General features: G+C 44.3%; 1 protein-coding gene across 1 annotated transcript in view; it reads right to left on the bottom strand.

The window, feature by feature from the left end:
• The window catches only part of acvr2aa (activin A receptor type 2Aa), a 30810-nt gene extending 5204 nt beyond the window's left edge, over positions 1-25606 (bottom strand). Inside the window, exons 1-6 of the mRNA XM_030342578.1 lie at positions 24350-25606; positions 14157-14370; positions 10038-10150; positions 7656-7810; positions 1685-1828; positions 464-607 (exon numbers count right to left, since the gene is read on the bottom strand). Coding sequence (XP_030198438.1) covers positions 464-607; positions 1685-1828; positions 7656-7810; positions 10038-10150; positions 14157-14370; positions 24350-24404 — 825 coding nt within the window. The 5' untranslated portion in view covers positions 24405-25606. The remainder of the gene's footprint in view (positions 1-463; positions 608-1684; positions 1829-7655; positions 7811-10037; positions 10151-14156; positions 14371-24349) is intronic.
• Between the last annotated feature and the right edge of the window lie 1998 nt (positions 25607-27604).

Raw genomic sequence — 27604 nt, forward strand, 5'->3', positions numbered from 1 at the left:
TGGCATTAAGTTCACATAGCTACAGGCACATTAAATGATTATTCAAATGATGGTAGAAAGCCAACCTAAACACGGTTTGAACTTGCAAACGAAAAGCAGAATCCTCATCAAGTATGATCCCATGCACCAACGTTTCCAAAGGATGTACATCAAAATGAATATCTATCTATCTATCTATCTATCTATCTATCTATCTAACCATCTATCCATCTATCTATCTATCTACGACTTGGGTGTTAGTCCCGTCGATCCTGCTTGCAATGTACAAATCAAAGAAGATTGGAGGATGATTAACTGCACAGCTAGGCAGTGCAGTTAATCTAAGTGTAATCTAAGTGATAGATTACACTTTAACAAACCATTCACGGAATGGGTGCAATGTAACCCAGACCATGGACGAACACTTTTTGTTTTGTTTGTTTGCGCTGTAGCGCTGCGGTGTGACCAGCAGAGGGAGCGCTACCTTCTCGTGGTAGGCGGTGATGAGCCACAGCTCGATGTCCATGTTGGTGCCTCTCTTCTCGGCGCCGAGGAAATGGAGGAGGTTCTCGTGTCTCATGCCGCTGAGTGTGTAGATCTCATACTCGTTCTGCCAGGACTGCTTGTCCTGGGGACCCAAAGAGAGAGAGAGAGAGCATGAATGATTTAAAACAGTAAAATACATTCATATTTTATGGGACCGCTATGAGTATTATTATACCAGTCATTTTAGGTCCCTGCATATCTCAAGCAAAGGTTGGGCCATCATTCAGTATATTTTATACCCAAGAATGTATTTCATATTTCTCCTGTTCATTTGCAATCCAAACAGTAGTTTTCAGTTTAGATTGTCATAACAACAGCAACAACCACACTGGCTGTTTTTCAATATCATACCATTCATACGCAAGTCCATAGTATAATGCAGTCAGCATTAGCGAATTATACTTGAAATAGACTAGATTATCAAAAAATTTAAAAACAATACATATAATAGCTTTATTAATTTTTTATTTGGCTTTGTGCTTTCCATCCCGTTTTGCATTCTTTGCTTTCTTTTAAGTTCTGTTTGCTAAATAAACCCACTGAGAGCATCAGCAAAATAACTGACTTTTCTTTCCACTGTATTTTCACCGGCCATGACCCGTAATAACTGTGTATAAAGGGGTCACTGGCACTCTTGGACAATTTAGTGGTCAACCTAAAGTCAAAGATTGGGAGCCAAAGGAATACTGCTTCTGTTATTTTCTTGTTACGGGCCAACATGAGACATCTTAGTACCAATCGACTGAATGGTTGACTCCAGTGCGGCGGCACAGATAACAGTGTCCCATTCGAATATAGCTTTGGGGATGAAGATACCATCATTTGCGTGACTCGACTCGTCAAAGCCTTACAGTGACTTTGACAAAAACAAAAACACCACCCTGGTGAGGAGGGGAAAGACTGGCCCACAATTCCTCCGCTGGGTTGACACAGCACAGCCACATTGGGCCATGTCAGCGCGTGCTCTCGCATGGTGGTCAATCCAGGCCACCAGCGGCTTAGTGGGTGGTGATCGGCCTGAGCTAAGGGGCCCAGGTCAACCTGGGAAGGGATTAAGGCTTGGAGCTTTAAGGCTGATGCCCTCTGCGTTTTCCATCTACCCCCGCCGCACGCACGCACGCACGCACGGACGCACGCACGCACACGCACACACACACACCTGAATGGGGAATATTTTGACGGCCACGTGCTCGTTCAGCAGCTGGGCCTTCCACACACAGCCGAAGCGCCCCCTGGCTTTGATCTCCAGCAGCTGCAGCGGCTTCTGCCCCAGGATGGGAGAGGGGGGCATGGGGCCCGGGTCCTGGGGAAAGAGGCAAACACACATCATGGAACACCGTTACCAAAACCGGATAGGTTGCATTTTGCATACAAGTAGCCAATGGCATTCTAGCTAGCAAAGCTAACTGGAGGTTTGTGAGGTATCAAAATGGCTGCCGAGGCGGCTTTGCGTGAAGCCCGGAGGCTGCAGGCCTAAAGTTAGAGAGAGAAACTGAGTGTTTGTGGGGGAGAGTCTGCAGCTGCTAGCAGCCGCTATGTGGCTTCAACTGAAGAGGCTTAGGGAAGCCGACTAAGAACTGAGCTGGTTAAACTCAATCACCAACCTCAGTCTCTGGACAACTGAGTGGATGGAGGAAGGATAGTGGGATCGAGCAGTGGATCGAGAGATGAATGGATGGAAGGAGTGACCCAGTTTTCAACCAGCGAGGGGGTTGAGGCGGGAGAGAGTGTGTGTGATTGTGAGCGGGAGAAGGGGGGGGGAGATGTTGGAGGGGACTGCAGTGACACAGCTGCTGTACTCCCTCCCGTCTTTGTTGAACTATTCGGTAGATGCTTTGTAGGGGGGGGCTCTGTTGGAATAAGGACGAACTGATCCTGTTCATAGATCAAGAGTGGGCGCCTGCCCACTAGTCCAAAGTCCCCCTAAACTTTCCATGGGCTCCGCATGTATAGCGAGACTCGTCTAGCAAGGCACCCAATAGCCCTGGCGTAATAAAACGGAGACCTTTGACTCGTTTAAAAATGAAGGAAGAGGACCTCAAAGGCAGGATGACAGAGCTGCCGAAAGCAAGCTGATAAGGCCCTGGCCTTTCAGGGTTTATGGAGAGGGTAATTGAGAGACAGAGTCTGAGAGAAATCGAGAGGGGGGGGGGGCTCCATTGTTGTGGTGCACCAGCTTCCTGTCCGAACGCTGAGCCAGGCCCTTCGGCGGTCGCGTGCATCCCCCCCACCCCCCCCCTTTTTTTATGTGACCGCTGGGCACCTACCATGACCTTCCACAATCACACAGGCCTTGGTCAGCACAGAGCCTCCTCTCCAGAGTCTCTGTGCTGTGTGTGTGTGTGTGGGGGGGGTATCAAATACACACACACACACACACACACACACAATCTGCTGAAGGCAGGTTTGTTTGTCGCCATAGCTGGAGTGTAGGCGTGCGCCATCGCTAGGGGCCCCCACTGTGAGTGAGCCGACGTTAAGCCTTTTTTTCGGGGAGCCCACCGAGCAACACCGCGTCCACGGCAACAATAAATCGGCCTTGAAGGACCACAAGGACACTTCAGCGTTTTTTGTTTTCCACTTTTTTACATTGGGTCTACATTTTCTAGGTCAGAGGAGGCTTGTTATTGAACCGTCAGCGGCTGTGATTAAGTAGGACACCAGCCTCTGCGTGTAACATATATGCTGTTTGTTCTGCCCCTCCCTCGGCCTTTCTCCCCCCCCCTCATGCATACATAGCTTGTAGGCGACATCAACTCTGTGTAGCACCGCTGCTGCTGTTATTGTTGGGGGAGTGAGTCATAGAATAACAAGCGTGACGCGGGCGTTGAAAGCAGGTAGGCGCATGTATGTATGCATGTATAGATATATATATATACATATCGATATATAAATAAGAGAGACAGAGAGCCCTTTTTTTACAGTCCTTTTTTCACCTTGGATGAAAGTAAAAGGAATTCAAATGTATTACCTTTTCTGCCTTCATAAGGTGCAAGTAATGGGAAAAAAAACTAATCAATACTCTTTGTTTACAGGCATTTGAGAGCAGTTGACCATCCCCAATGGCTGTTGAACCAAATGGATCACCACTTGACCTTAGGCTCTCAGATAGGAGTGAGAGCACTATCAGGCCTAACGGAGTGAGATAAACATAGTAGTGGTCAGAGAGAGAGAGAGGACAGGGCCCAATGTGTATAAAGCACTCCCTGCAATTAGCATTTTTGAGGCTGCATTTGCATTCAATGAAAATAAATGCAACAGAATACATTTCAATCATTCACTGCATGCGCTTCCTGGCCTTTCTGGTTTGTGAGTCATCCATTGGTTGAACGACAATCGCACCCTCCCTCCCTCCCTCCCTCCCAGGACACAAAGCGGCCACCCGTACACGACAATCAACAACCATACCAGGTCTGGGTGCATAGCAAAATAATAAGTGCAGTGCACAAAATACATCTAAACAGGAACATTGTGACTTTATCAAACAAACAGGACTAAAAGCTTGCAGGCTCGGGGGATATTACTGACCAAAAAAGGAAGATGCAAAACGATAATTCAAGTGGCGGTGAGGGGGGTAAATATTAACTGAACAAAGAAATCCAAGGGTGAAGTTACTATTTAGTCATCCATTATCACTTATCCAAAATTAAATATCTTGTGGATTTCATGAAGCAACAGCTTGAATCAGACTTGATGTCTTACCTCGATCATAATATGAAAGGCGTGCTGGTCGAGGAAAAAGAGGGCATAGGAAACAACACAGTTGTCTGCATGAGAGTCTTGAAAAGAAGGCAGAAAAATGAATGGCAACCAAATGACCCACACACGAGCACGTACGCACTTAGACCTGCTAGGCTTAGCTGGTGAATCTATTGATGGCTCTGCCTGCGTGGAGACCACATTGTGGGCGATGTGCAACGTGGGATTCCACACACACACACACACACACACACACACACACACACACACACACACACACACACACACACACACACACACACACACACACACACACACACACACACACACACACACACACACACACACACACACACACAGGCTCCGTCGAAGCTGCTTGGCTGACATAAGGGAGGGAAAGTAATGGGAAGTGTTACATGAGTAACAATTCTCATAAGGGTCAATCACACATCACAATCAAGATCGTCCACCCCATGCACTCATCGTTTCTCTCACTCAAACACACACACATCACACAATCCAGCAAGGAAACCACACCCCTCTCCCGCTCGTGCGTTCCAGTGCGTTGTGGCTTGGGCCGTCAAGAAATGTCGGGCTGACTGACGGTAAGCATTTCAGCAGCTGCCAGTGGCCTCCCCCAGAATTTCACATGTGCTCTTAAAAGAGTGTGATCAGGCCTCACTCCGCACCTTCTTCCCCTCCCTGTCTGACCCCCCGGCGGCGCGTTAGCGAGCAGCGTACATGATTTCTGTACCGCATGTGTGTCTAATCGGGAGGGGATTCAGCACTATGGTGGCGTGGAGTCCAGGCACAGAGGCTCTGTGTAGGGGGGGGGGGGGGGGGCTGGTGCATTTGATTTGACTCTTTATGGGCCTTTACGGCCCTGCTTACTCAGAAGGAGCCTGTAGGAGGCTGATGAATAATGAAGCAGCTCTTCCCTCCATCTCGGATCACATTGCACTCTGGGAATGGAGTTCTGAGGCTGGGTGAGGCCCCGGCCTAACGGCGGTCTGGCTCCACGTTGACCGGAGAGCGGCGGTCTGTCGTCAATCACACCCCACCCCATCGCCAGCCCACAAGCGAAAGCCATGTCCAATGTGGCCATGACGATGTTAATCCCAGTAGCATGAGTGTGTTGTCAATGAGGGTCGCATTGGGTTGTTTTTCTGCTCAAACACATGTCGAGACGGTCCAGCAGGCAAACGTGGCAGGACTCCAATAAGCGTCTGAATCATGCTGCTTGCAAAGTCAGCAAGCGGGGCGAAGGCCGCTGTGTCGCAAAAAGGGGGACTGTTCGTTTGTAAATGCATGATTTGCTATTGATATAAAGCCTGAGAACACAAGCCGCCCTGCAAACTATGTGCTTTTTTTCCAATACTGTCAATGTGGGGGACAAGTGCAAACCAGAGACCGGAGAGAGAGAGCGAGGAAGAGCGCAAGCAGGGAGGGAACATGCATTATTTAGCTGCCCCTACCCCACTTTTCAACGTTTTGCCTGCACTCAGTGTTATGTGCTGTGGCGTGGCTGATGAGTGGGCGGGAACCCCACACACACACACACACACACACACACACACACACACACACACACACACACACACACACACACACACACACACACACACACACACACACACACACACACACACACACACACACACACTCACTCTCGTCAGGCCACGCATCAAGGACTCCTGATTACCAGGAAACTGATGTATGGAGAAAGGCTTTGTAAATGACCACCTCCCGCAATTATAATGACAAGCAGTGCTTGCCCCCCCCCCCCCCCATGCAGTAGCGGCGTAAATGCACCACGCATCCATTAATGGCCGAGCTGTGAAATCGTTCATGTTCCACTTAGACATAGGGTTGATTGGCTCTAAATGTCTGGTTTGGGAGCAGGTAGAGGAGGGGGATCATAGGGACTCATGAGCGGCTAAGGACTGAGAGACTATGGTTGCGTTTGGACAAGAGGCAGCAGATTAAACCCCTTAGTTGCGGCAGCATGGGTCCGCCTTGGGAGCCCCATCGATCCTCCTGCTTTAGGCTGCAGACTAGAGGTGTGGAACTTCTGGGCCAATGATAATGAATAATAAGTTTTATTCTTTTCAATACCAACAATGTTGCCTTCTTCGATTGATCCCCTTTTCTTCCATAAGCGGGTCTAACAAATGCTGCATGATGTTGTTAAGAATGATCAATTATGCATTACGTTTTTATCGTTTATTTTATTGTTGGGGAACAACTTTTCAATTATTGTTATATTGATCATTTACCAAATGCAGCATAGCCAGGAAGTCATGGGGTTCTGTTTCCTTTTGAATGCTCACATTTTCCTGATGGGTGCTAATCATGAAGAAACATGGTACTGCTGCAAATACTGAAAATTACACACTCTCAGGCAACACATTCATAGAAGATGATTCTGCGCAAATGACAAGCATTGTTTATGTGACGGTGATGGGAAACAGACACAGTACAAGGTTGCTATTTGTCAAGTTAAGTTTCACAACTTTTTCATCTGAAGCAGCTGGTTGAAATCCACAATGACTATTCTAGCCATCTGGTATTCTTCATATTCCAGAAGTGGACCACGAAATTCTTCATTGTGATGCACAATGCAATGCACAAATTGCTCCTCCCGTCCCCCCTCCACAAATAGACCTTACATTCTTCCACAGTGCAACCTTCTGTAGCGCTTAAGTGCAAGCATTTATCAAGAACACGTTTGTTTTAGGGAAAAGAGAGTTGTGCTGCTAGAGAAAACTACATTATTATAGGCTGTAATTATCGGTTATAATGGCAGAACTTTGATCTAGAACCCAACAAAACAACATAACCTATTGTTAGTCTAACAGACATACATTTTTTAAAAGGTAACCATTATACTATCTGACTCAAAGTAAATTGACTTGAGCACCAACCCCCCTTGCATAAATTACGGATCATATCACATCGCAAGGGATGGTGTTTAAAGTCCTCGTCGACTGGACCTTCACCTATGTGTGGGCTGTCATTCACCTGTCCAACCCGACAGAGGACTTGAGCCCTGGTAGCCCAGGCTGTCATGAAGATATGGTGCAGAGTTTAAAAGCAAGTCTCGTCTGTCAAGGGTCTGACAGTCCGTTGGGCAGAAGTTCTACACAGAACATCCAACATGTGTGCTCTGCTCTGTGACAGCCTCAGACAGTAGCTCTTTCTCATAGGTTTGTCAAACATTTCTTAAAAATACAAAGCGGGGATTTCAAAAACAAGGGGCGCAGCCTATATTAAAAGTACACAATCTAAGAATAAAAAGGCTTAATACCTGTTCATATCAACACATGCAATAGGTGGCAATATACAAGGCAGGAACAACAACCACAACCACAGCAGCCACCCCCACAACCCCAACATGTACACTGGTCAGATCTCGCCGGATGTTTTCATACCTGGGTGGGCACCAGGACAGGTGGGTAGGCCAGCTTGTGGTGGCGGTACATCCAGAAGGAGAAGAGAACGATGGCCGTGATGCCCATGATGGGCACCAGCGAGTACATGAGTGTGGTCAACACCGGGGGCTTCTGGGTCACTGGGTTGGAAGTAGCTGGTGGCGAGATGAAGAGACATAGAGATGGAGAGAGAGAGAGAGAGAGAGAGAGGAGAACAAAGGTCAATGAAAGCAACAACATTGACCTGGGATAGCACTGGGAAAGAAATCACAAGGCGTTGGAAAATGAGGGGGGATTTCTGATCTGATATAATCGGCGATACCCCTGCCAGGAATGTAAGCCTTCCATCTTTACTGTCATCATCAGAAGTTGAGTGAATTAAAGTTGCGGATATTGGCCACCAAACAATATATATAATACATCATCTACTTAATTCCAAACCCAGTCATAAAATCGTGGCTAAACCCATCACATACAAAAACTATGTAAAAAAATTCCTCATGGATATACTTTGCAGAAACTAGCGCATTTAAGGTCACCAGCGTTTTGCTGACAAGAGGCTAAGCATACGCTGTCCCCGGACCCTCCCTTTCCCCATCACCACCAATCCCATCGGACAACAGCGGGATCCGGAACTTGTGTACGGATACATACGAGAGTGAGCAAGCAGAGAGAGGGAGGGAGGGATGGAGAGTGAGAGTGAGAGAGAGAGAGAGAAATGACCTCAACTGCACTAGCTTTGCTGTATTGCCTCTGCATGCGTGCAGCCCCCGGGGTGCCGTTACATGGCGCTGCAGCTCAACCCACCCCCATACCCCCCTCCCTTCCATCTCCCTCACGCATGCCTAAACGCCGCTCTTCCACCCCCCCCTCCCATCAAACCTAAATCTATTAACCCTCCCTCCCTCCCTCCCTCCCTGCAGCTCCGAGCAGCCAGTGCTCAGTTTGAGCGGTGAGCGGGATAAGAGACGCTGAGCTCTTGGAACGCAGCAGCGGCGGCAGCAGCAAAAACAGCGTTAGCCTGGCCCCCTGCGTGCGTGATGCGTTCTGGCAAACGCCACCCTGTCCTCCCCTTGACCGATGGGCATTAAGGCTCACCACCGCACAGCACACGCCACCCCACCGCTGTGACATCCCTGGTCAGCAGGTCATGCTCTCTCGCTCTAAACCTCCCCTCCGTCTTCGACGCTCCAACTCTCGCTCTCATCAGTAACACTTGTACCGTGGGCCACAGATAGGACACTGTTGCTAGGTTAAAAAAAGCAGTGGCCCTGCGCGCGTGCGTGCGTGCGTGTGTGTGTGTCCCATGCGGCCTGAGCTTACATGTTCGCTACACGTACATGCTGGGTCTGTGCTCATGAGGGCATTGAGGTTCAGAAGGGTTGTTTTTTTAATTTGTACCCACCCTACACCCATATTATCTCCGTTCCAAATATCCGGGACATTCCACATCTAGTTAGTGGCTTCCTAAAATACACGAATGGTTGCATAACTGGGCGGACGACACCAACGGAGTAGGGAGATAGGGAGCTGGCTGAACAAACTGCCTGTCCAACCGACACAGCTTTTCTTTCCTATTTAAAACAACCTAGTGTCAGCGCTTTCCCCTATTATGGGAGCACGCACAAACACACACACGCACGCACACGCACACACACACACACACACACACACACACACACACACACACACACACACACACACACACACACACACACGGTTGGTGAGACCAACAGGTTCGTTCGCAATTTTCTTTCAACCAGTCTGTCATCTTTGAGATTTGTGTCACTGGGGGTTTGTCTAAAAATAAATGAACTAACAATACAGGTCAAGGTGAGTGACATACAAGCCATGGATCTGGGAATGAGGCTTGTTCAGCAGGGAAGGGGTTGAAGAAATCAGAATCGAACACCTGACATTCAACGTCAGTCCTTATAACAAGCCACATAAAGGAGACGTATAAGATGCGGTCATTCGTCAAGATAGGGGGGATACCAGGCATAGGTAGCCCCAAAGAAAGTTCAGCTGGTTGTTCTGTGAACCCGTAGGGTAATTATATAGTGGTTCTAAAATCATCACCTGGGCTGCAAACAACAAGACGGTTTTGTATATAATCCTCCGGTTGGATGCTACAGATATTTTTGAAATCACACGATCACAGCCTTCAGATAGTTATTGTGTTATATTTAACAATGAGTGGGGGACAGCAGCTGCTGTGGCTTAGCAAGAATCTAAAGAAGCAGAGGTGTTTCGTGTAATGTTGTTTGCCAGTCATCCTGCTGAAAAGCAAGATGACAACTAAGAGTCCATTCTTTGACATTTATTCTATAGCACAGGTTGTGACACACGCGCTCACACTCACAAAAACAAACACAAACTTACTTTGTATTTGGGGGTGCGTGTCTGGGTTGTAGGAGAACTTTTTGTTGCACATACTGCCTTCACAGCAGCAGAAAAACACCTCTGGATCGTCTTTCTTCTCCACACACTCGTTCCTGTAAAAGGGGAGGGTGGGGGAGAGATATAGGGTGTGTCACAGGATGTTCACAGGACTCTGGCTTCATGATCCACAATGAGCCATCTGGCCTTTTTAGATGCACTGCAAAAAAATGTAAAGTATAACCAAAGGGCATACCGTATATTTAACAAATGTACACATGAAGCAGGATTTATTTGAGCTATTGAAATCCGTTTTATACAAGTTAGGGAAAAAACCAACAAACATTGAGCATGTTAGGGTCACTAGACTCACTACTGTGCCTTTACGCATATTCACCAGTCATCGTAAGGAAGTATAGCTAGCTTTCACTGCAGTTTCCTTGACTGGAAAGTAATGGTTTAACACCTGGTTTTAAACAAGAACGCTGAGTTTCTACCCGCATTACTGGGGATGCATAAACTTACTTTGACCTACCATTAGAAATGTGGCCTATTGATTCACAGCTTGCAACAGAAATGCATGCTCTTTGTCTCACATGCCACTGCACAACGCTTTGACCCCAGTGAAGTCACAACTCGCCAGAATGTGGGTTATTAGGCTTTGAATTGGCATGACTGACATTTTCCTCAGGTTAACACCATCCTTTATTTACACAATAGTTGTGTTTGGTCATTTTGTGTATTCCTTTGTTGCACCAGGTAGGCCATCTTGGTCAGTAACCCCCCCCCCCCCGCACAACCCATGGAGTTATGCAGGGTAAAAAATAACCTGTCAACATGCCACACACACGGGATGGAATAAAAGAAAAGGAAAACAAATCGATCCAGTTACTGCAGGTGGGAGGTAAACGGGTTCAGTGGCATGCTATGACAAGAGCCTCCAGGTAACCAGAGCTCAACCAGGGCCTCCCCACCTCCCTCTCGCTCTGTCACGCCAAGCGAGAAATGTTTGCTGGCAGCCCCGTTGGACGTTAAGCCACGGCGAGATAACATCAGGTTTGGGAAAGGGTGTTGGTGGGGCGAGAAGGGGAGGAAGGGGAGGGCGGTGCACTCCAAGGCAAAACATGTTTACACAACATGGAGAGGGCCTCAAGTGCGGCAACAATCGGGTGGGGTGATGTATCGTTGAGCCGTAAAACCGGGTGTCAATGGCAAAGTTGTCCTTTTCTCCGTTTAAGTGTGGGTGTTTTTTTGTTTTGTTTTTTCTAAAGAGAAAACCTCACTGGAGAGTGTGAATGTCAGCCTTTTTATTAAAAAGTTCAGAGTGTTTGGAACAAGTCAAGGCGGTGTCCGGATGACGTCTGCCGTTGGCAGCGGCGCACAGTACCCCGTGCACTCAACACCTTCAGCACAACTCCTGAAAAGCCTACGTCAATCACCCCAAAAAATAATAATCGGTCCAACACGCAAGTAAAAAAAAAGAAAGGACCTATGAAATGAAAACCTTTGATCAAGTATCAATCTTCCATCATGTCACTCTCCCGCCCCCCTTCTTAATATCAGACGTGGGTTGAGAACGCTGAAATTCAAATAGTTTCAAACCATTTTCTTTCCCATACGCGTCATCTTTTCTTTCCCTTACACAACAGTCGGAGTTGTTGTGACTAAAAGTGCCTTTCCATGCTCGGCAGCTGTTGGTTGGTGAGTGGAAACACACCAGTGTTGAGAGGGAGGGATTTTCATAAGCTCTCTGTGAAACTGCCCCAACAATGGACTAGGTCATGTTAACTGGCTTGCAGGTCATTCGGCCCACAAAGGGACAACCATCAAAAAAGTGTTGAAGGAACATTTTCAGTATTTATCTGCCGTTGGTCGATATTTGAACAAGAAACTGTGACCCTATATGCTGATATGATAACTAGAGGTTAGGATGTTTTTAATTCTCCAAAGTGGCCAAAATGGGGATCTGGACACAACATTTTAAAACCGAATAAATAGCTATTTAACTATTTTATGATATAATAGAGTACCTATTAAGCTGCAGTTAAAAGCAATGTGAAACAATGTTCCTCATCCACCAAACTGTGTGACTCAGACAATGATATGGAAGACTTTCAAGAAATCGAAACATAAAATTTGACCATATCTGATACCATACAATGTCAGACAGACAAAACACAGTAGGGACGATGCACATTTGATTTCAAAACCTTTTCCAAAAACATATCTTTGAACTCCCTTGTTTCAAACCCATTTGCTTACATTTTCTGTCCATTCACATTGATATAATTCAGGCTTCAGTCTGCCAGACAGCTTGGAACATCTGCTGGTTTCTATCCACAGCGCTTCTGAGAATTTTAATAGTCCTAAACATCAGTCAAAACGCTCATGGCTCTGGGCGAGAGACAGGAAGACGGTAACAGTTGGGCGATTTATTATATGGAAACATTTCTCCAGGGAAAGTTTGCTATGAAACACGGAATCACATTTAGCCCCAACTTGACTTGGTTGCAGAGCTAACCAGGTTAAGTCGACTGTGTGACTTTTACCGAAATTCTATCTTTGTTGATGAATGGTGGCAATTCAAAATTATACCTTACCAGTTATTCTTTTTACACAGTACTTTGTACAATCTAACTACATCAATGACTGGAAAGGGACCAAATGCAAAAAAAGATGAATGCTCAGTCGTGCTTTAACTTGCGTTGTGTACTAGGCGTTGAGAAACTCCTGACAAAGTAATATGTCATCAGGTTGTTGTGAGCAAACCTGTTTAGCTATTCTCTGACACCTTCTCTGTTTAATGTTCTAATGTTCCCTGGTTGTTATGCAGTGCCTGGGGCTAGTTGCTTTCAGTGCGTTTCTCAGAAATTAACAAGTGCAAAAATGTATGTAATTTCCCACTGACGCCAGGCTGCAGCATATCTGTAGTACAAACTAGGGCGGCGCGATATGAGGAAATCATGTTTTATGCAATAGCGTTGAATGTTGCAAAGTCGTTATGATTTACGATAAATCAACAGATATTGAAAGCGGCACAGTTCTAATCTATTTATTACGTGATCATATCAACAATGTTAATAAGGTCAACTTTATTTTTAAAAGAACACTGGACTTTATAAAAACATTGAAAAAAGTGTTTAATATAAGATTTAAATCCATCAATACAAAAACAAACATTTGCTGTTAGCCTCGGCAAGTATGCCTGCTGACTGATTAAAATGGCAACCAAACAAACATTATTAGTGGGCAAATATTAAATCAGACGCCTCATTCTTCTTAAATGGTAACACGTATAGACACCTACCCACACTGGATCAAGGACGTATTACATTTTATCAAGCCAGAGAAGATTAGATTCTCCCTGAAAGGTTCACTGAGAACATTTGAAAAAACATGGACACCTTTCCTGGAATTTCTAGACCTTGACAGTTGTTCCAGGGAATGGGGTTATCTAAAACCCCATAATGATAGCTGAAATGTTCCGCATTCATACACTGGTCTGTTCTGTGTTCTTATTTTTGCTTGGGGGTGTGAGAGAAGGAGGGTGGGGACCCCCCACGTATGATTGATTGTGTATTGTGAGAGAAATTGCATAACCTAAAAAAATGGTTAGTTATATATAAATAAATATAAAAAAATACATTAACATTGTTAATCAAATTATAGATATTAACTATTTATGTGTGCATATTTAAAATATTTACTGTGCAACACCCCAACTTAAATGGTACATTTTAAACAAATATAGTATTTATCCCAGTTCAGGCAGTCTTTTCAGCTGTGATAAATGAGTATATTCATATAGCGATGACGTGAATACAATTAATCGGTAAGCACTAGTAAAAACAACTATTGAGCCTATCGACGCTGGAAAACAACACATTCACGAAAACAGTGGGCCACTGAACACATGGTCTTTGAATCCCGCACATGATCAACACAAGACCATCAAACAGGCGCCACGAGCATCACAGCGCATAACAGCTACTTGAATAAACAGCGCACGGGACAGTACTGCACAAGCCTGCTCCGAACACAACATTTCTCCACAAACTCCTGACATACAGGATATGTTATGCGACGAGAAGGAAAGGGAGGGTGGTGGTGGTTGAGGGTTACCTGTCGTAGCAGTTGACGTCATCCAGCCAGCAGCCCTGACGGAACACCTCCACCGTGCCCGTCACGTTCTTCCAGGTGGCGAAGCAGTGTAGCCTCTTGTCCTTCTCGCCAGCGCATGGTTCGACCCCGCTGCGGTTGACCCGGCTTTCGGCCGCCGACGGTTTGTAGTCGTAGTGGACGCACTCCTGGGTCTCGGAGCGTCCCAGGATGGCGCCTGAGCAGGTGGGGTTGGAGACATTTTGAAATGAAAATGACAGTTGCCTGCAAAATATTGGAGCCTCATTATAAGCAGATCGGCATATCAGATGATGCAAGCGCAGGTTAACTTCGGAAGGCCAATGAAAATTAGGCCAAAAGTCTTGAATTGTACTTCTGTGGTTTGTAATGGAAGATCAGAACAGCCATAAGCAACGATGCCTGGGTTCAATTACAGACTGGATCGCAGTAGAATTTGTAACTGATCAATTTAACTGGCACTACCATTAATGTTGCAATTCTTTGTTATAAGCTTACAAATGGTTGAAATACACATTAGTTATTTTGGACGTTTAAGGGATAAAATACAACCTGTGTGTACTTATCTTTTAATGAAAATAACCCTTGAAAGACATGTGTAAGCTGTTAATTGCCTTGATTCAATTCGATACCATTACATTTATTTAGCAGACGCTATTTTCAAAAGTGACTTCCAGTGCATTTAACAAATATGTGACCAAAAAAAGGAGAAAGAGTAAGCAAAGCAACTCTTTAAGTGCTACAATATACACTTTATTTTACAAATAGCCTATATATGAAAAACGACATGATTTTGCTAGGCCTCGTTAAACTAATGTTTCTAATCCGTCGTTGTGCTTTTATAAAAAGCTTTACCCAAAGCCAAAGTCCAAAGTAATTTACAATGGCCTCTATTTTCTTGGAACGATAGAGCAATAGCCATAAAAACGTAATTTAACACTCAGTTTTAATCACAAAGTTTTAATTGCAGCACTTAGGGAGTTCGTTTGCAAATTTGCACACACATAACTTACTTAGATATGTTAATATCGGTTGTCATAAAATTACCATCTTTACTGATGCACGCCAGTTAACTTATTTGTTTGAATACATGAAGCATGCTGTATTTTGGCCGATAACTCAAAAAAATGATGGGTTCCGATGAAAGCTTTCTCGTCCTTGCAGCCAAACACTTATTCCTACCTCGGGGACCCTGATAAATAAAATAAGATCATCATCCGTCCTCGGTTAACTGCGAAAATACAAAAAGGCCTATACAATTGAGAACGGTTGCTGGCGACTTAAACGCAGCATTTGAAAAAAAAAAAAAAGCGGACGATTACCGCAGCCTAACCCGAAGCACGCCGCGTGTTGGACACATTTGCCCATAGCGCGCCAGCGATCATCGTGGCGTGCCGGGCGTGCTGCAGCCGCCGCAGGGTGCCCCCAGACTGATCATCTACTCAGACAGCTGTCCTCCTCAGACTCCAGCGAAGGGGCCTGACTGGGGCCCTGTAATTAACCATGGCTGATGAGAGCCTCTAGAGGGAAAGTCACTTCATGGCGGGGGGGTCTCCATCAGGGTACGCCAGCTTTGACACATTTACATCTTACATGCACCACTCTATAGGAAGTAGGTTTCCATACAGGATGCAGCAGTGTCCCCCAGTAAGGACTTGTTTAATATAAACCAAACTCAAGATACCCAACATTTTTTTATTTTTAATTAGTGGTACTTTTTATTTGACCTTTAAGCATCCCATTGCTTTCGTGGGCATTTCAATGCTCCTTTGGGCTGCGCAACAAAGGAAAATAATCCCTCTGACTACTTGTGCTATGATTTACTGGCTCTTGGATGTGATGGACCCAGATAGGAGGGTAATGGGATAGCACACTGGGAATGCAGAATCTCTTGTTCAGCATAACCCAGGCTGCTTGGGAGAGGGGATTGAGCGTCTTTCGCTGTGTGCTGCTGTGCTGTACTGCAGTGCAAACCATTTCCCTGCCTGTTCCATTAACAATTCAGATGGCAGTAAAAAACAGAATACACTGCTGTTATTACTGCTGTAAAAAAAAGAAAATATCAGGTAGTGATGTTTTAGGATTTGAACAAAGCCACAAAGTGTTTACAACAAAGGAATTGGCTACGGGGAACCAAAAAAAAAAAAAAAACATTGACTTCTGTTGGCGTAGGTTAGAACCCAACTTCCTCAGTGAGCTGCGTCCATGGGATCCACATCACAATGCCTCGCTCACCTACACTGCAGCTACAGAGCCAATAGAGAGCCGCGGCTCATACCCTAAGGAGAACAAAAATAAACACAAAGCTAAATTCTTTAGAACAGGCTGATCCTCGGATTTTAAGATAATCCAAATGCCAGAAGAGGAACTTTGAATACAAATTTTGTGAAACCTTGCCTGCGGGCAAACGTAGGGTTTTGAAACAACAACAATGGAATCTGGGTGTTTTGTGGTTAACCCCAGTGAAAACCTCAAGTGGTTCTCCGAAACCGAAAAAACTGCTCACTCAAGGCCTAAGGATGTGGAGCGGAGGGTGGGGTTTCGATAGAGGCAGTCACACTTCTGCCTGCGTGAAAGAAAAAGCATGGAACGTGCCAAAGTAAAGAAGGTACGTAGAAACACAATACCTGCACACGTACCTGCACAATTACTTTGTTGCCCCAACCAAAAAAGGCCCTTTTGCTTCACAGCCTTGAGCTGGTGTTCAAAAAATAATTGAAATCAAATTAATTGCCACACCACAAAGAGTGGTGTGGCATAAAGTAACCTGGCCATGGTTAGTAACAAAAGGTGCCAGTTGGATTATGATTAGAAGAAGAAAAAGAAAAAAAAGGTTACTACTGACTACATACCTGCCTCCTCCAACTCTCTAGACAGTGAAGGAGGTATGCACGGTGACATTTATGCAAGCAATCAATAATAGATGACTGGATGTGTCAGCTAAACTTGGAACACCGAGAGCCTCGGGCCTGCAACAGGGTAACTCGCCACGCAGGTCGAGTGAGAGGCGGTTGGTTGAGCGGTTTGCATCTCCGTTAACGACCAAGACTTTCCGTGAGAAGAAACAGGCAACATTTCCTCGCAATTTGAATCCCAGATCCGGATTATGCCATTTACTGCCGGTTGTTAAAGCTAAAGCCAAAATGCTAGGTAACTACATGAGTCTCTCCACTTGAGATTTACGAGGTGGCATAGATTACAACCGGGCATTGCTTTGCTACTACTAGTTTTAGTTTGATCATACAGTAAGTTCATATGCAAGGGTTAGCTAGAGAAGTCGGTCCTAATGAGGGGGGGGGGGGGGGGGGGGGGGATAAACACATCCTCGTAGACGAAAGGAAGTGAAGTCTAATGGAAGCTTCATTGTAATAGCACTCGAGTGTCATGCGGCGTGGACTGGAACGAGGATACATCAGCAGTCACTCATGGAGCCCGGCCAATACAAACCTCTTCATTCATTTTAAGCGCTGCGTGAACACGAACGGCCAACAATGAAGACATAACAGTATCTCAATGAAAGAGAAGAAAAATAAGAGATAAAAAACACTGTGCTGTTGCACAGAATAACAAAAAAATATATATATATATTTATTTTTGGGAGGAATTAATTTACTAATTGGCCCTTGGTGGGGGATTAATGCGGGTGGATTAGTTCCAGAAGACAACAAGTCACCATTATTAGGATTACACGGAATCTGCTGGAATTACTGTCACATCCAGGCCTGGGAGATGGGAGTGGGAAGAGGGCAGGAGAAGATGCACATCGAACGCTTGAGGTCTCTGCGCCGTGATTACAGATCTAGGCCAGCAAATTGAATCGGACAAATTGACCCAGACGCTTAACAAAATCCCAGAAAGCGGGGAGCCCCCACCCCGGCCTCCTCATTCAGAAGTCATTGCTGATTATTGACTGCTGGGGTGAGCGGGATTGTCCAGGGCCTAAATGAAAACACTGAGGGAGTGCACTCGCTGGGATCTATTCAGCAGTAGCAGGCAGTCACCAACAAAAAAACTAAACAGTCAAAGACAAAATGCTGCCAAGAGGAGAAAAATCGGTGTGCATAAAAAACAAAAACCTTAATTGTTTAAATTCTATTGCAGCCGTTGACTCCAAACACAAGGAATGATAATGAATTGGCATATGCAGGAAAATGTATCATTCTTCAGAAGATAATCAATGTTGCTAATTATTATTACTCATTTCATGAGCTAAAAAAACAGACTGACATCCATCACATTCAGAACATATCTAGTCCCCTCTATTCAGTCGAACATCTCTGACCCATTAGGATATTAAGAGAAATAATTATTCCATGTCTTGACTTTTCCTTGTGGCACAGTTTAGGAAAAGCTTACGTCCAACTCCCTCACCCCATCACAACCAGCTCAGCAGGCATCTTGAAGAGTCCTCCTCATTATCTGGCCCGGCGTCAGTGAGCGATGGAGAGATTAGGCGAGAGAGGGAGGAGCTTTGAAGAGAGGGAGTGGGAGCTGACACTTTCCCCCAAATGCAATGCAAACTCCATAGGATGAAACAGGCACTGACCGCGAAGGACGCGGGGACAGAGGGCTTAAATATATCCAGCATTTGTTTACAGAGCGCCCAGCATATAGCCGCAAAAAACCCTGTATCAAATTCTTGCTCGTCAGGTATTAAATGTCCCTGGGCCATCATCAAGTGATCTGTCAAAAACCCTGGCGGTGGCGTTTTTGAAACAGTTGACAAGTGTGCACAGGACCTCAGGGCAGGGGTACAGGGTAAGAGTTGTGGGTTGAACGCTATGCAGAAGAAAGAGTTTGAGAGATTTCTGCGGATTACAAACCAAGCCTCTCAAGTTAAATAAGAACACATTTATTTGCTAATACATGCTCTTTCCAGATGGATGAATGCCTATTCTAGCCCCCTGCATTGTAAACATGGGTCAGACGGCTAAGCCTGAAACCAGGGGTTAAGTATCGTCAATGTTTATTTTAACCCCGTTGAACAAACACATGGGATCAAACTCAAAGTCTATAGGTTGTTGGTAAACCGATTGCAACACAACGTGTCCATTAATTTAGTCAAGTACAAACAAACCAGTCAAAGGAAATACAATCTATTCATTCATTCATAGATGACCCAATAGGTAGACAATCATGTGCAAAGTTTACCTATTGGTATTCACCTTAATAACTTATTTGCTGGATGTAAAGTATTTCCTCTGAGCAAATTACTACATATGCAAATGAGACCCCTGATGTGCATCCAGGGTAGATGTCGGACGATCTGGGCTAGTTTTGGTTATACAATATTTGCATGTGGTGCCTGGCCATGTATTCTGAAATAAACCAAGGGAAAAACAAACGTATCTTGTATCCTGCATGCTGACTTGACCCAGTAAACACAAGTATCAAAACAAAAGTATCATATTCTAGTTTACATGAAATTCCATTAAAATCTTTTTTTTTCTAGGGGGGGGGGGGGGGGGAGGGTGAAAGGCAGGTATAGTGCTTAAGACCAGTGCCAAGGGAGTAAGACCAGAGTGGAGCAGCAGGAGTTGAAGCAGAGAGCCAAGGGCTGCTGGACATTCCAGCCAGGATTAGGAGCTCTGACTTCATCGCTGCATTAGGCTGTTTAACAGAATGAATAGACTTGCAGTCCTTGAGTCCAACAAGTGACATTAGCACACAAGGTTGAGAATGGGCCTCTTGTTGCCCTAATGATGTTGTGTCATTGTATAATTTTTTTTGTAATGCTACATTGTGGATTTTTTCTGATAATCAACAGGAATGGAGAAGTAAATGTATTCACAAAATGTATGTGTCAGACAGAACATGACTCAGTATCCCCATGAAAACGCCTTATTTAAATTATTGAAGCCTAACACGACATGTATAGGGTTTCTGATGCGGATTGAGTGTGAGTGCATCATTTAAATCAATTGTGATCCTCATCCCCACCAATAATCCCCCCCAGCCCATGTCTTGAAAAAAGCTGGGTGCACATTATGATGCTTAGTTAAATGCTCCCCGTCCCCTCCATTAAAAAGCTGCACTTAAGACCAAATGACACACGATCAAAGAGCCACTTTTGAATTTAACTTCGAAACCCAATTCACCATTTTCATCCTTGTAATAATGAAGATAGATAAAGAGATGAGGTGGGGGGTTGCTTAAAACTTCATTACATTGGGTCTTGCTGTGCCCAAAACTTGCCCAAAAAAGATTCTCAGGCACAAGGGAGAACAACAGCAGCATGGTGCAAACCAAATGGAAACAAACAAGGCATACATGCGTTTTCCAAATATGCTGCCTATAACAATGAGCAATGTTAACTCCAACTGCTTGGCATAAATAATGCATGCAATCATGATGCTATTGCCTGCCACAGTATCTTGGTGCTTGAAATCCACGGCCTCTGCACAGCAGAACTCAAGGAAGAAAAATCCAAAACAAAAACATAACAAGCAGATTCTCTAATTGAAAGATCAACAAATGCCATGGGAAAATGACTTTCAGACAACTATTGGAAATTAACAAACTTGCTCCTTTGCATATTGTCACTGATCATCAAGTTGGATATTGACCCAAGAACAGAACAAACAACCACACTGGTAAAAAGAGCCACATGTGACTTGGGCTATTTGTTTTGGCAAGTCTGTAGTGTGCCATGGCTGCGGTGATTAGGGCTGCAGACAGGAAGGCACGCTTTACGGCGGGCAAGCATCACTTTTGAAAATCACAAAAACGGACTACATGTTGGGATAGGAGCAGTAGAGTGCGGTGCGTGAAGAGTGCGAGAGACATGGAGCAAAAAAACACAGGGAACTCTGACCACAGGATGACGACCATGCTCTGGCCTGCTGGTATGCGATACTGAGAGGCCGTCAAACGTCCATCACAGTTCCATTAATGAATCATGTCAAGGCAGGTAGGATTATGTGCTAGAATAGAGTGGGTGAAAGGCCTTGGGCAGGCTGATCGCACTCATCTTATACCCTAACTGAAGAGCAATTATTTTGAGGATATCGTTTCACTTGGTGATCTACCACTCGATTCTTTTTCTCCTGAGTTATTCTGAGCCCTGGATCCTAATAGGCCGGGAGCAACAATAAGGGACCAATGATCACATAATTTGAGCGGAAGAATACTCCAGTAATGAGCAATGCACATACTAATTGTGCTGCTAAGAGGGAAACCTCTCACACGAGGGGTAATCGTAGCAGTGGGACTTTTCTTTTTTTCTCAATTCAGAGAGTAGGCAAAGGCAGTATTTCCGCTTTCATTTGTGAATTTGGGAGGGAAAGCAACACAGGGAAAGCAGCATGGTGCTACTAAGCGTACAGATTAAAAGGAGTTAAAAGATAGGAAAATGGTTCATGGTCAACGACTCATTTTGAATATGGTAACTTTGCTATAGGTACGTTTACGTTGTGAGTGGTGTTGCTGACGTTCTGGATAACAACTCTTGGATCACAGCATTTGGATCATTTCAATAAGTAAGGAGAGCAATAAGTAAGGTTGAAATCATGAAACAGCAGTAATAAACATTACTATATAGGTTTTTCGTACTTAATGTAAATTATTAAATTTAAGTTTGGCCTCGGAAAGAAAGCGTATACTTAGTTGATTATGTGTACCCTTACCTTACACAACTTTTGCGATCCACTATTCTTAAAGTAGCCAAACATGCTTAGAGCATGGGGACCACTGTCACTAACTGCAGACAATGCACATATTAAGTTACTAAAAATCCCCACTCTAATCATTGTGCTGACATCCAACTGGTGATAGATTGTCATCATAGACGTCATTCTTTTAATCTTAAAAAAAGGGAACAATTCAGGGGTGAACAAACCAGCTTTGCATCACTTTGACCAGAGGAGTCCATAAATGGAGGATTTCAAGCCTTAAGTGTGACATTATCCCCGACTGGCTGCCATACCAAAAAGGGAAGAGATAATTCTTTGTTTTAGGAGGATTTGTGAGAAAAGTGTTGTCATTCTCTAATGGTCCACTGTTGGGCCGTCGGGTTAAGTACAGATGGGAATGATAGGCAGCCTGCTGGTCTGGTTGCACGGATCGGGACAAGCTGGCAAAGCCTGGGCTAAAAGGGCAAATGTGATGCAAAAGTAGAAGGAGATAGAATTGGTTGTTGTTTGGATTATAATTTAGTTATCCTGCCCTGAACTCCGAGGAATTTATTATAACAATTGAGTGCCAGTGAGAAAATTGCGTCCACGTCGTACTTCTTGTTTAATTTACACAGCAGTAGGCCTGGCCTGATTGTATGTCTTCATCTAACTGATGGACACAAGCTTAGTACAAAAGACAATTACAAAAGTAATTGGGAGGACAAGAAGTCATGGAAACCCACCTCTCAACTTCACTCACATAAAACAATGGCTAGGTGACATTTAATATTGTATAAGGCAACTGTATATTATAGATATAAAAATCCCTTATCAACTGTGAAACGGACAGGAGCCCGCCTGCCCAGGGGAAATCTATAACATTTGAATAAAGCCCCATAATATAAGGAAAGGCTGTATGCAATTAACTACCCTAAGTGTTAAGCATAAAAGCATAATTGTGTCACAAGTGGTCACTGAAGAGAAATGTTTAGGGCCAGGTGTGACTACAATTAGTCACATACAATTAGTCTTATCCCCGGACGCAAGATATCAGCTCTAAACAGAGAGAGAGAGAGAGAGAGAGAGAGAGAGAGAGAGAGAGAGAGAGAGAGAGAGAGAGAGAGAGAGAGAGAGAGAGAGAGAGAGAGAGAGAGAGAGAGAGAGAGAGAGAGAGAGAGAGAGAGAGAGAGAGAGAGAGAGAGAGAGAGAGAGAGAGAGAGAGAGAGAGAGAGAGAGAGAGAGAGAGAGAGAGAGAGAGAGAGAGAGAGAGAGAGAGAGAGAGAGAGAGAGAGAGAGAGAGATCATGCACAATCTCTCCATAAGGTAAACCATGCCAAAGAACCTTTCAACTTTGGTGCAAAAATCAGATAATTCCAAATTATGATTTGAAAGCTAGATAATAAAATACCTTTGGTATTCGTTGTATACCGACACCCTGTATTATACAACAACCAGCGAAGGCCAGGTATGGTACAGTGAATTTCAGCATAAAAATAAACTTTCTTGAGACTGGGTTTGTTGTAACAAGAAACATAAATAAAAAGTGTCATTCCGTCGCATCACAAAAGTTAAGAGTTAAGCGTACACTGAATTCAAAAACCTCCATATCTTTCTAATCAGGTCAAAGTCCATGGCAGTTATGAGTGGAGCAGATACCCGCTATAATCTAGACGTGACTGAAGCAGCAACTTTGATTTTTTATTTAATTGGATTAAGAACATGACATGTTGGATCTCAAATGACAAGGCTTTCCATCTCATTTCCCTTTTGACTTTCAACTTCTCCAATCTCTATTTATATCGTTATCTTACGAATGTTATCAGAAACGATGTACTCTTCGCATCGTTTGCTCTTTGACCCGCTAACTTCGAGAAGGCTCCTTGTTTCAGGTCTGATGTTTTATCATACATCTGCATACAATCTATAATATTTTAATGTGGAAGCGGGGTTGTTCAAATATGCAGGCGTTTTCACATCGCACGCAAAGAACACAATGCATTAATCATTACATGATATGCATTATACAACTGCCCGCTCTCAATCACGCACACGTTGGCCATTTTCCGCATTGAGGCCCAGCATTCACGCCACTTATCCAACTGGATGAATAGGTCCATGGACATACGTGTCCCCGCACACACACACACACACACACACACACACACACACACACACACACACACACACACACACACACACACACACACACACACACACACACACACACACACACACACACACACACACACACACACACCTGTCCCATTATCGTCGTCACAAATACAAACGTTTCATTTGTACAATTGTAAACTTGTCATGACGAATTCCCTAGTTGAAGGGGGGGAAAGCAGCATTGTAGAACAATACATTCGCTCGCTCCTAAGCGTCTACGGTGTCAGTCACAAGTACACGATCACATAAGTACAATGTTTTCATACATCAATGCCTACAATTCATTCTCTAAAGATGTTTTCTATAACAGTACATGAACGATAAGCCATAACATAAATGTCAGTCTGTAAGCTGCGTGTTGTGTACAGAATACAGGTTATGATTTGAACCCACCTGAGGAACAGGAGATGAGAAAAACGCTGAATGCCAATTTGGTCGCTGATCCCATTTTCGATCAAATGACAAATCCTTTATTTCGATTAAATCCCGAAGCAGTGACTCCAGAGGATTAGAGTCCCAAACCAATCACGGCTCCTTTGTATAGCAGTGTATCTCAGATGAGCGGTTGGCAGAACCGCAACATGGAGCCGAAGGGACGTCGGTGTTAGTTGACCATCCACTTCAGATTCATTGCCATGTCCAGCTTGCGCAAGAAGAAAAAAAAAACTATCGATCAGATGTTATAAATACAGGAGACTTAAAGGTTTGGACTCTCCGTCGAACGCAAATCCCTTGAGGTTGTTTGGAAATAAATAGATAGCTTATTAGACAGGTCGACTGGCAAGCTACGTAAATAAGTAGGAGGTCGCACCGATGCACAACAACTCAACATAATGTACATTTAGCATTGTCTCAGGTTGCCCCAGATCAAAGGCAGAAAATACCGACAATCAATAAAGTAGGCACCGTGTCCTTGCCCGCTATGCAATTTGTTTCATATGACAATCGAGGTCAGCAACGAACGGAGGGGACAGCCCTTTTCCGAATAGCCTTTAAAGGCACAGATATAATCCACATTGTATATGGAATTGCATAGATGTACTATTATTTAAAAAGACTATTAACATGGCAGGAACTGAGATAAACGCACGCATTTTCTAGTTTAAAGTCAACTTCGGCCGAGGCTGCGATGTTTTTCCCATTTGAAAAACATCGGTCTTCTTCCAAATCACGCACGAGCAATCCACGGGAAAGTTGACAGCAGGCCAATGCCACTGAAGAACAGTCTGTTATTAAAACATTGCGTCTGTCGGGGGTCTCTAAACGACCCAAACGGCGACCAAGGCTGCTGTGTGCCGCTCCAGTAATAACTCACACAGTCCCCACTTCATGTCATGTTGAAAAACGCTCCGTGAGATTGGTCTCGAGCGGCACCGCTGTGGCGGGTGATGACAACCACCGCGAAGACCCGACCTTAGCTAGTTTTGCTAGCGCCAACGTTAGCGTTCAGCCTGCCTCCTCACTGTTTTACACCTAATATATATCCGCAACGAAAATGTATCAAGTTGTTTTGCAAGTAACGAATTTAGTGTTGGTTGTAGAATCGCGTATCCTTGTAAAGCTCTGAGGTTTACTTCTGCAGTTCCGATCGGTAATCACATTCCCTCTCTTCTTGAACAAGAGTACGCAAGATGGCTGCTAGCACAGTGAGATTGTTTTTGTTTTTTTCACACTCATCTGTCACTATGTTGCCAAAGACTGAGTGACACACAAATTGACCAACCAGAATCCTTGAAGCAGGTCCGCCTGCAAGCCTCAACCAATTGCGTTTGATCCTGCTTTTCGACAAAAGGACGCCTACCGTCAAAGAATGTTGAATATGGTCGTAACCATCGGGCCAGAATTCATATACTGTAGCTTATCGTCTTTGCAATTCATGAAATGGGTTATTCTTAGTTGTTATGATCAAATATTGACAGCTAAAAGCAGATATTTTTAAAAGCTTCACACAGGTAAAATGAAAAAATACGAATAACATTGGCTTTAAGCCTATATATTAAAATAAATAAATTGTATTTTTTGTGTGAAACTCTACATATTAATTATTAACAGAAGCTATATTATCAGGATCATAGTGAAACAGTGATAGTTGGGGGGAAAAAACTCTATATTCCCCGTTATTTATTACAATTCCTTATTTGCCACTTTTGGGCACACGTTACATTGTAAAGGGCAACCTAGCATTATCTGTGGGCAATATAGACTTTGAGATAACAGTCTGTACCGACATTCCCAGTAAAGACACACGCTTATTCGTAATCCAGCTTGCTACACATATTTCCAAACTTTTTGTCATACTTAGTAGGCCATATGCTATTTGATACATAGGACTAGTAAGAGGAAGCATTATCTATCAACTGAATCCTGAACCCTTAATCATAAAGATTGACCTGAATGCAGTCACCAGTGCTGACCATTATATGCAGATCAATTATTATCCATATAATCCATGTTTCAATAATCCTCAGCACTAGTCCTTATCTACCGTCATTTTCCCGATAAGCCACTGTTTCAGATGTTTCCTACAAAAAATTGTGCATTACTGTAATACCAAATGAACATGCATCGTGGACTTATCTTTGATACATTTTGATTGAAGATTAATTGTCTATCTGTCCTTCAGGTGGTTTGGAAATCCCCTGGATCGAAAGTGTCTATACTCCAAATACATTGGCTTGGATGTAAGCATAGCATGATAGAGCTTGCTACGATCAGATGATGATATTAATAAGAAGCAATTATTGGATTATTTTTTCCATGTGTTGCTTAACTGTTTATAAAGACTTTATAAAGTGTACTCGTACCTTGGTTCTTTTTATTACTTTATTTGGATTAACGATATATTAAGGCATGTTACAGCAACCGAGAAACGTCAAGCCAAGACAGAACCTAAAATCCAAAGTTAAAACGTGTTCACCAGGAGCAAACAGTGGACATGTCTGCCATTTTGTTTTGTAGGGTCCGGGAGATGGAAATAGGCAGCACGGCATTCGCTTCCCGGTGAGCTCATTAACTTTCAATCAAAGTTCTAAAAGTGAGAGAGATTAACCCGATGGATTTCAAAGAGTTCAAGCCAGATGTCGGGTAGATGTCAGGGGAATGGCAGTGCATCTGTCAGTGTATGTCATCCCTGTCAGGCCTGCGTCCTTGGACGAACATACATGTACCTTGTCCCTGGGAAGGATTGACATTTCCCAGCCCTCCCAATCACACACACACACGCACACAAGCCTGCACAAAGACGCACACGCTAACCCCCCCCCCCCCCCCCCCTACACAAACACACACACACACACACACACACACACACACACACACACACACACACACACACACACACACACAAAGACACACACACACACACACACACACACACACACACACACACACACACACACACACACACACACACACACACACACACACACAAAGACACACACACACACACACACACACACACACACAGACACACACACACACACACACACACACACACACACACACACACACACACACACACACACACACACACAGACACACACGCACACACACACACACACTCACACACCCACTCAGAGCACAAAATCCCTAGTGTGTGATAATGCATCGTAACGGATTCCAGACCTTGCCTAATGTAAAACAATCTAC

The sequence above is a fragment of the Gadus morhua genome, chromosome 20 (genome assembly GCF_902167405.1).
Source record: "Gadus morhua chromosome 20, gadMor3.0, whole genome shotgun sequence".
Taxonomy (NCBI): domain Eukaryota; kingdom Metazoa; phylum Chordata; class Actinopteri; order Gadiformes; family Gadidae; genus Gadus; species Gadus morhua.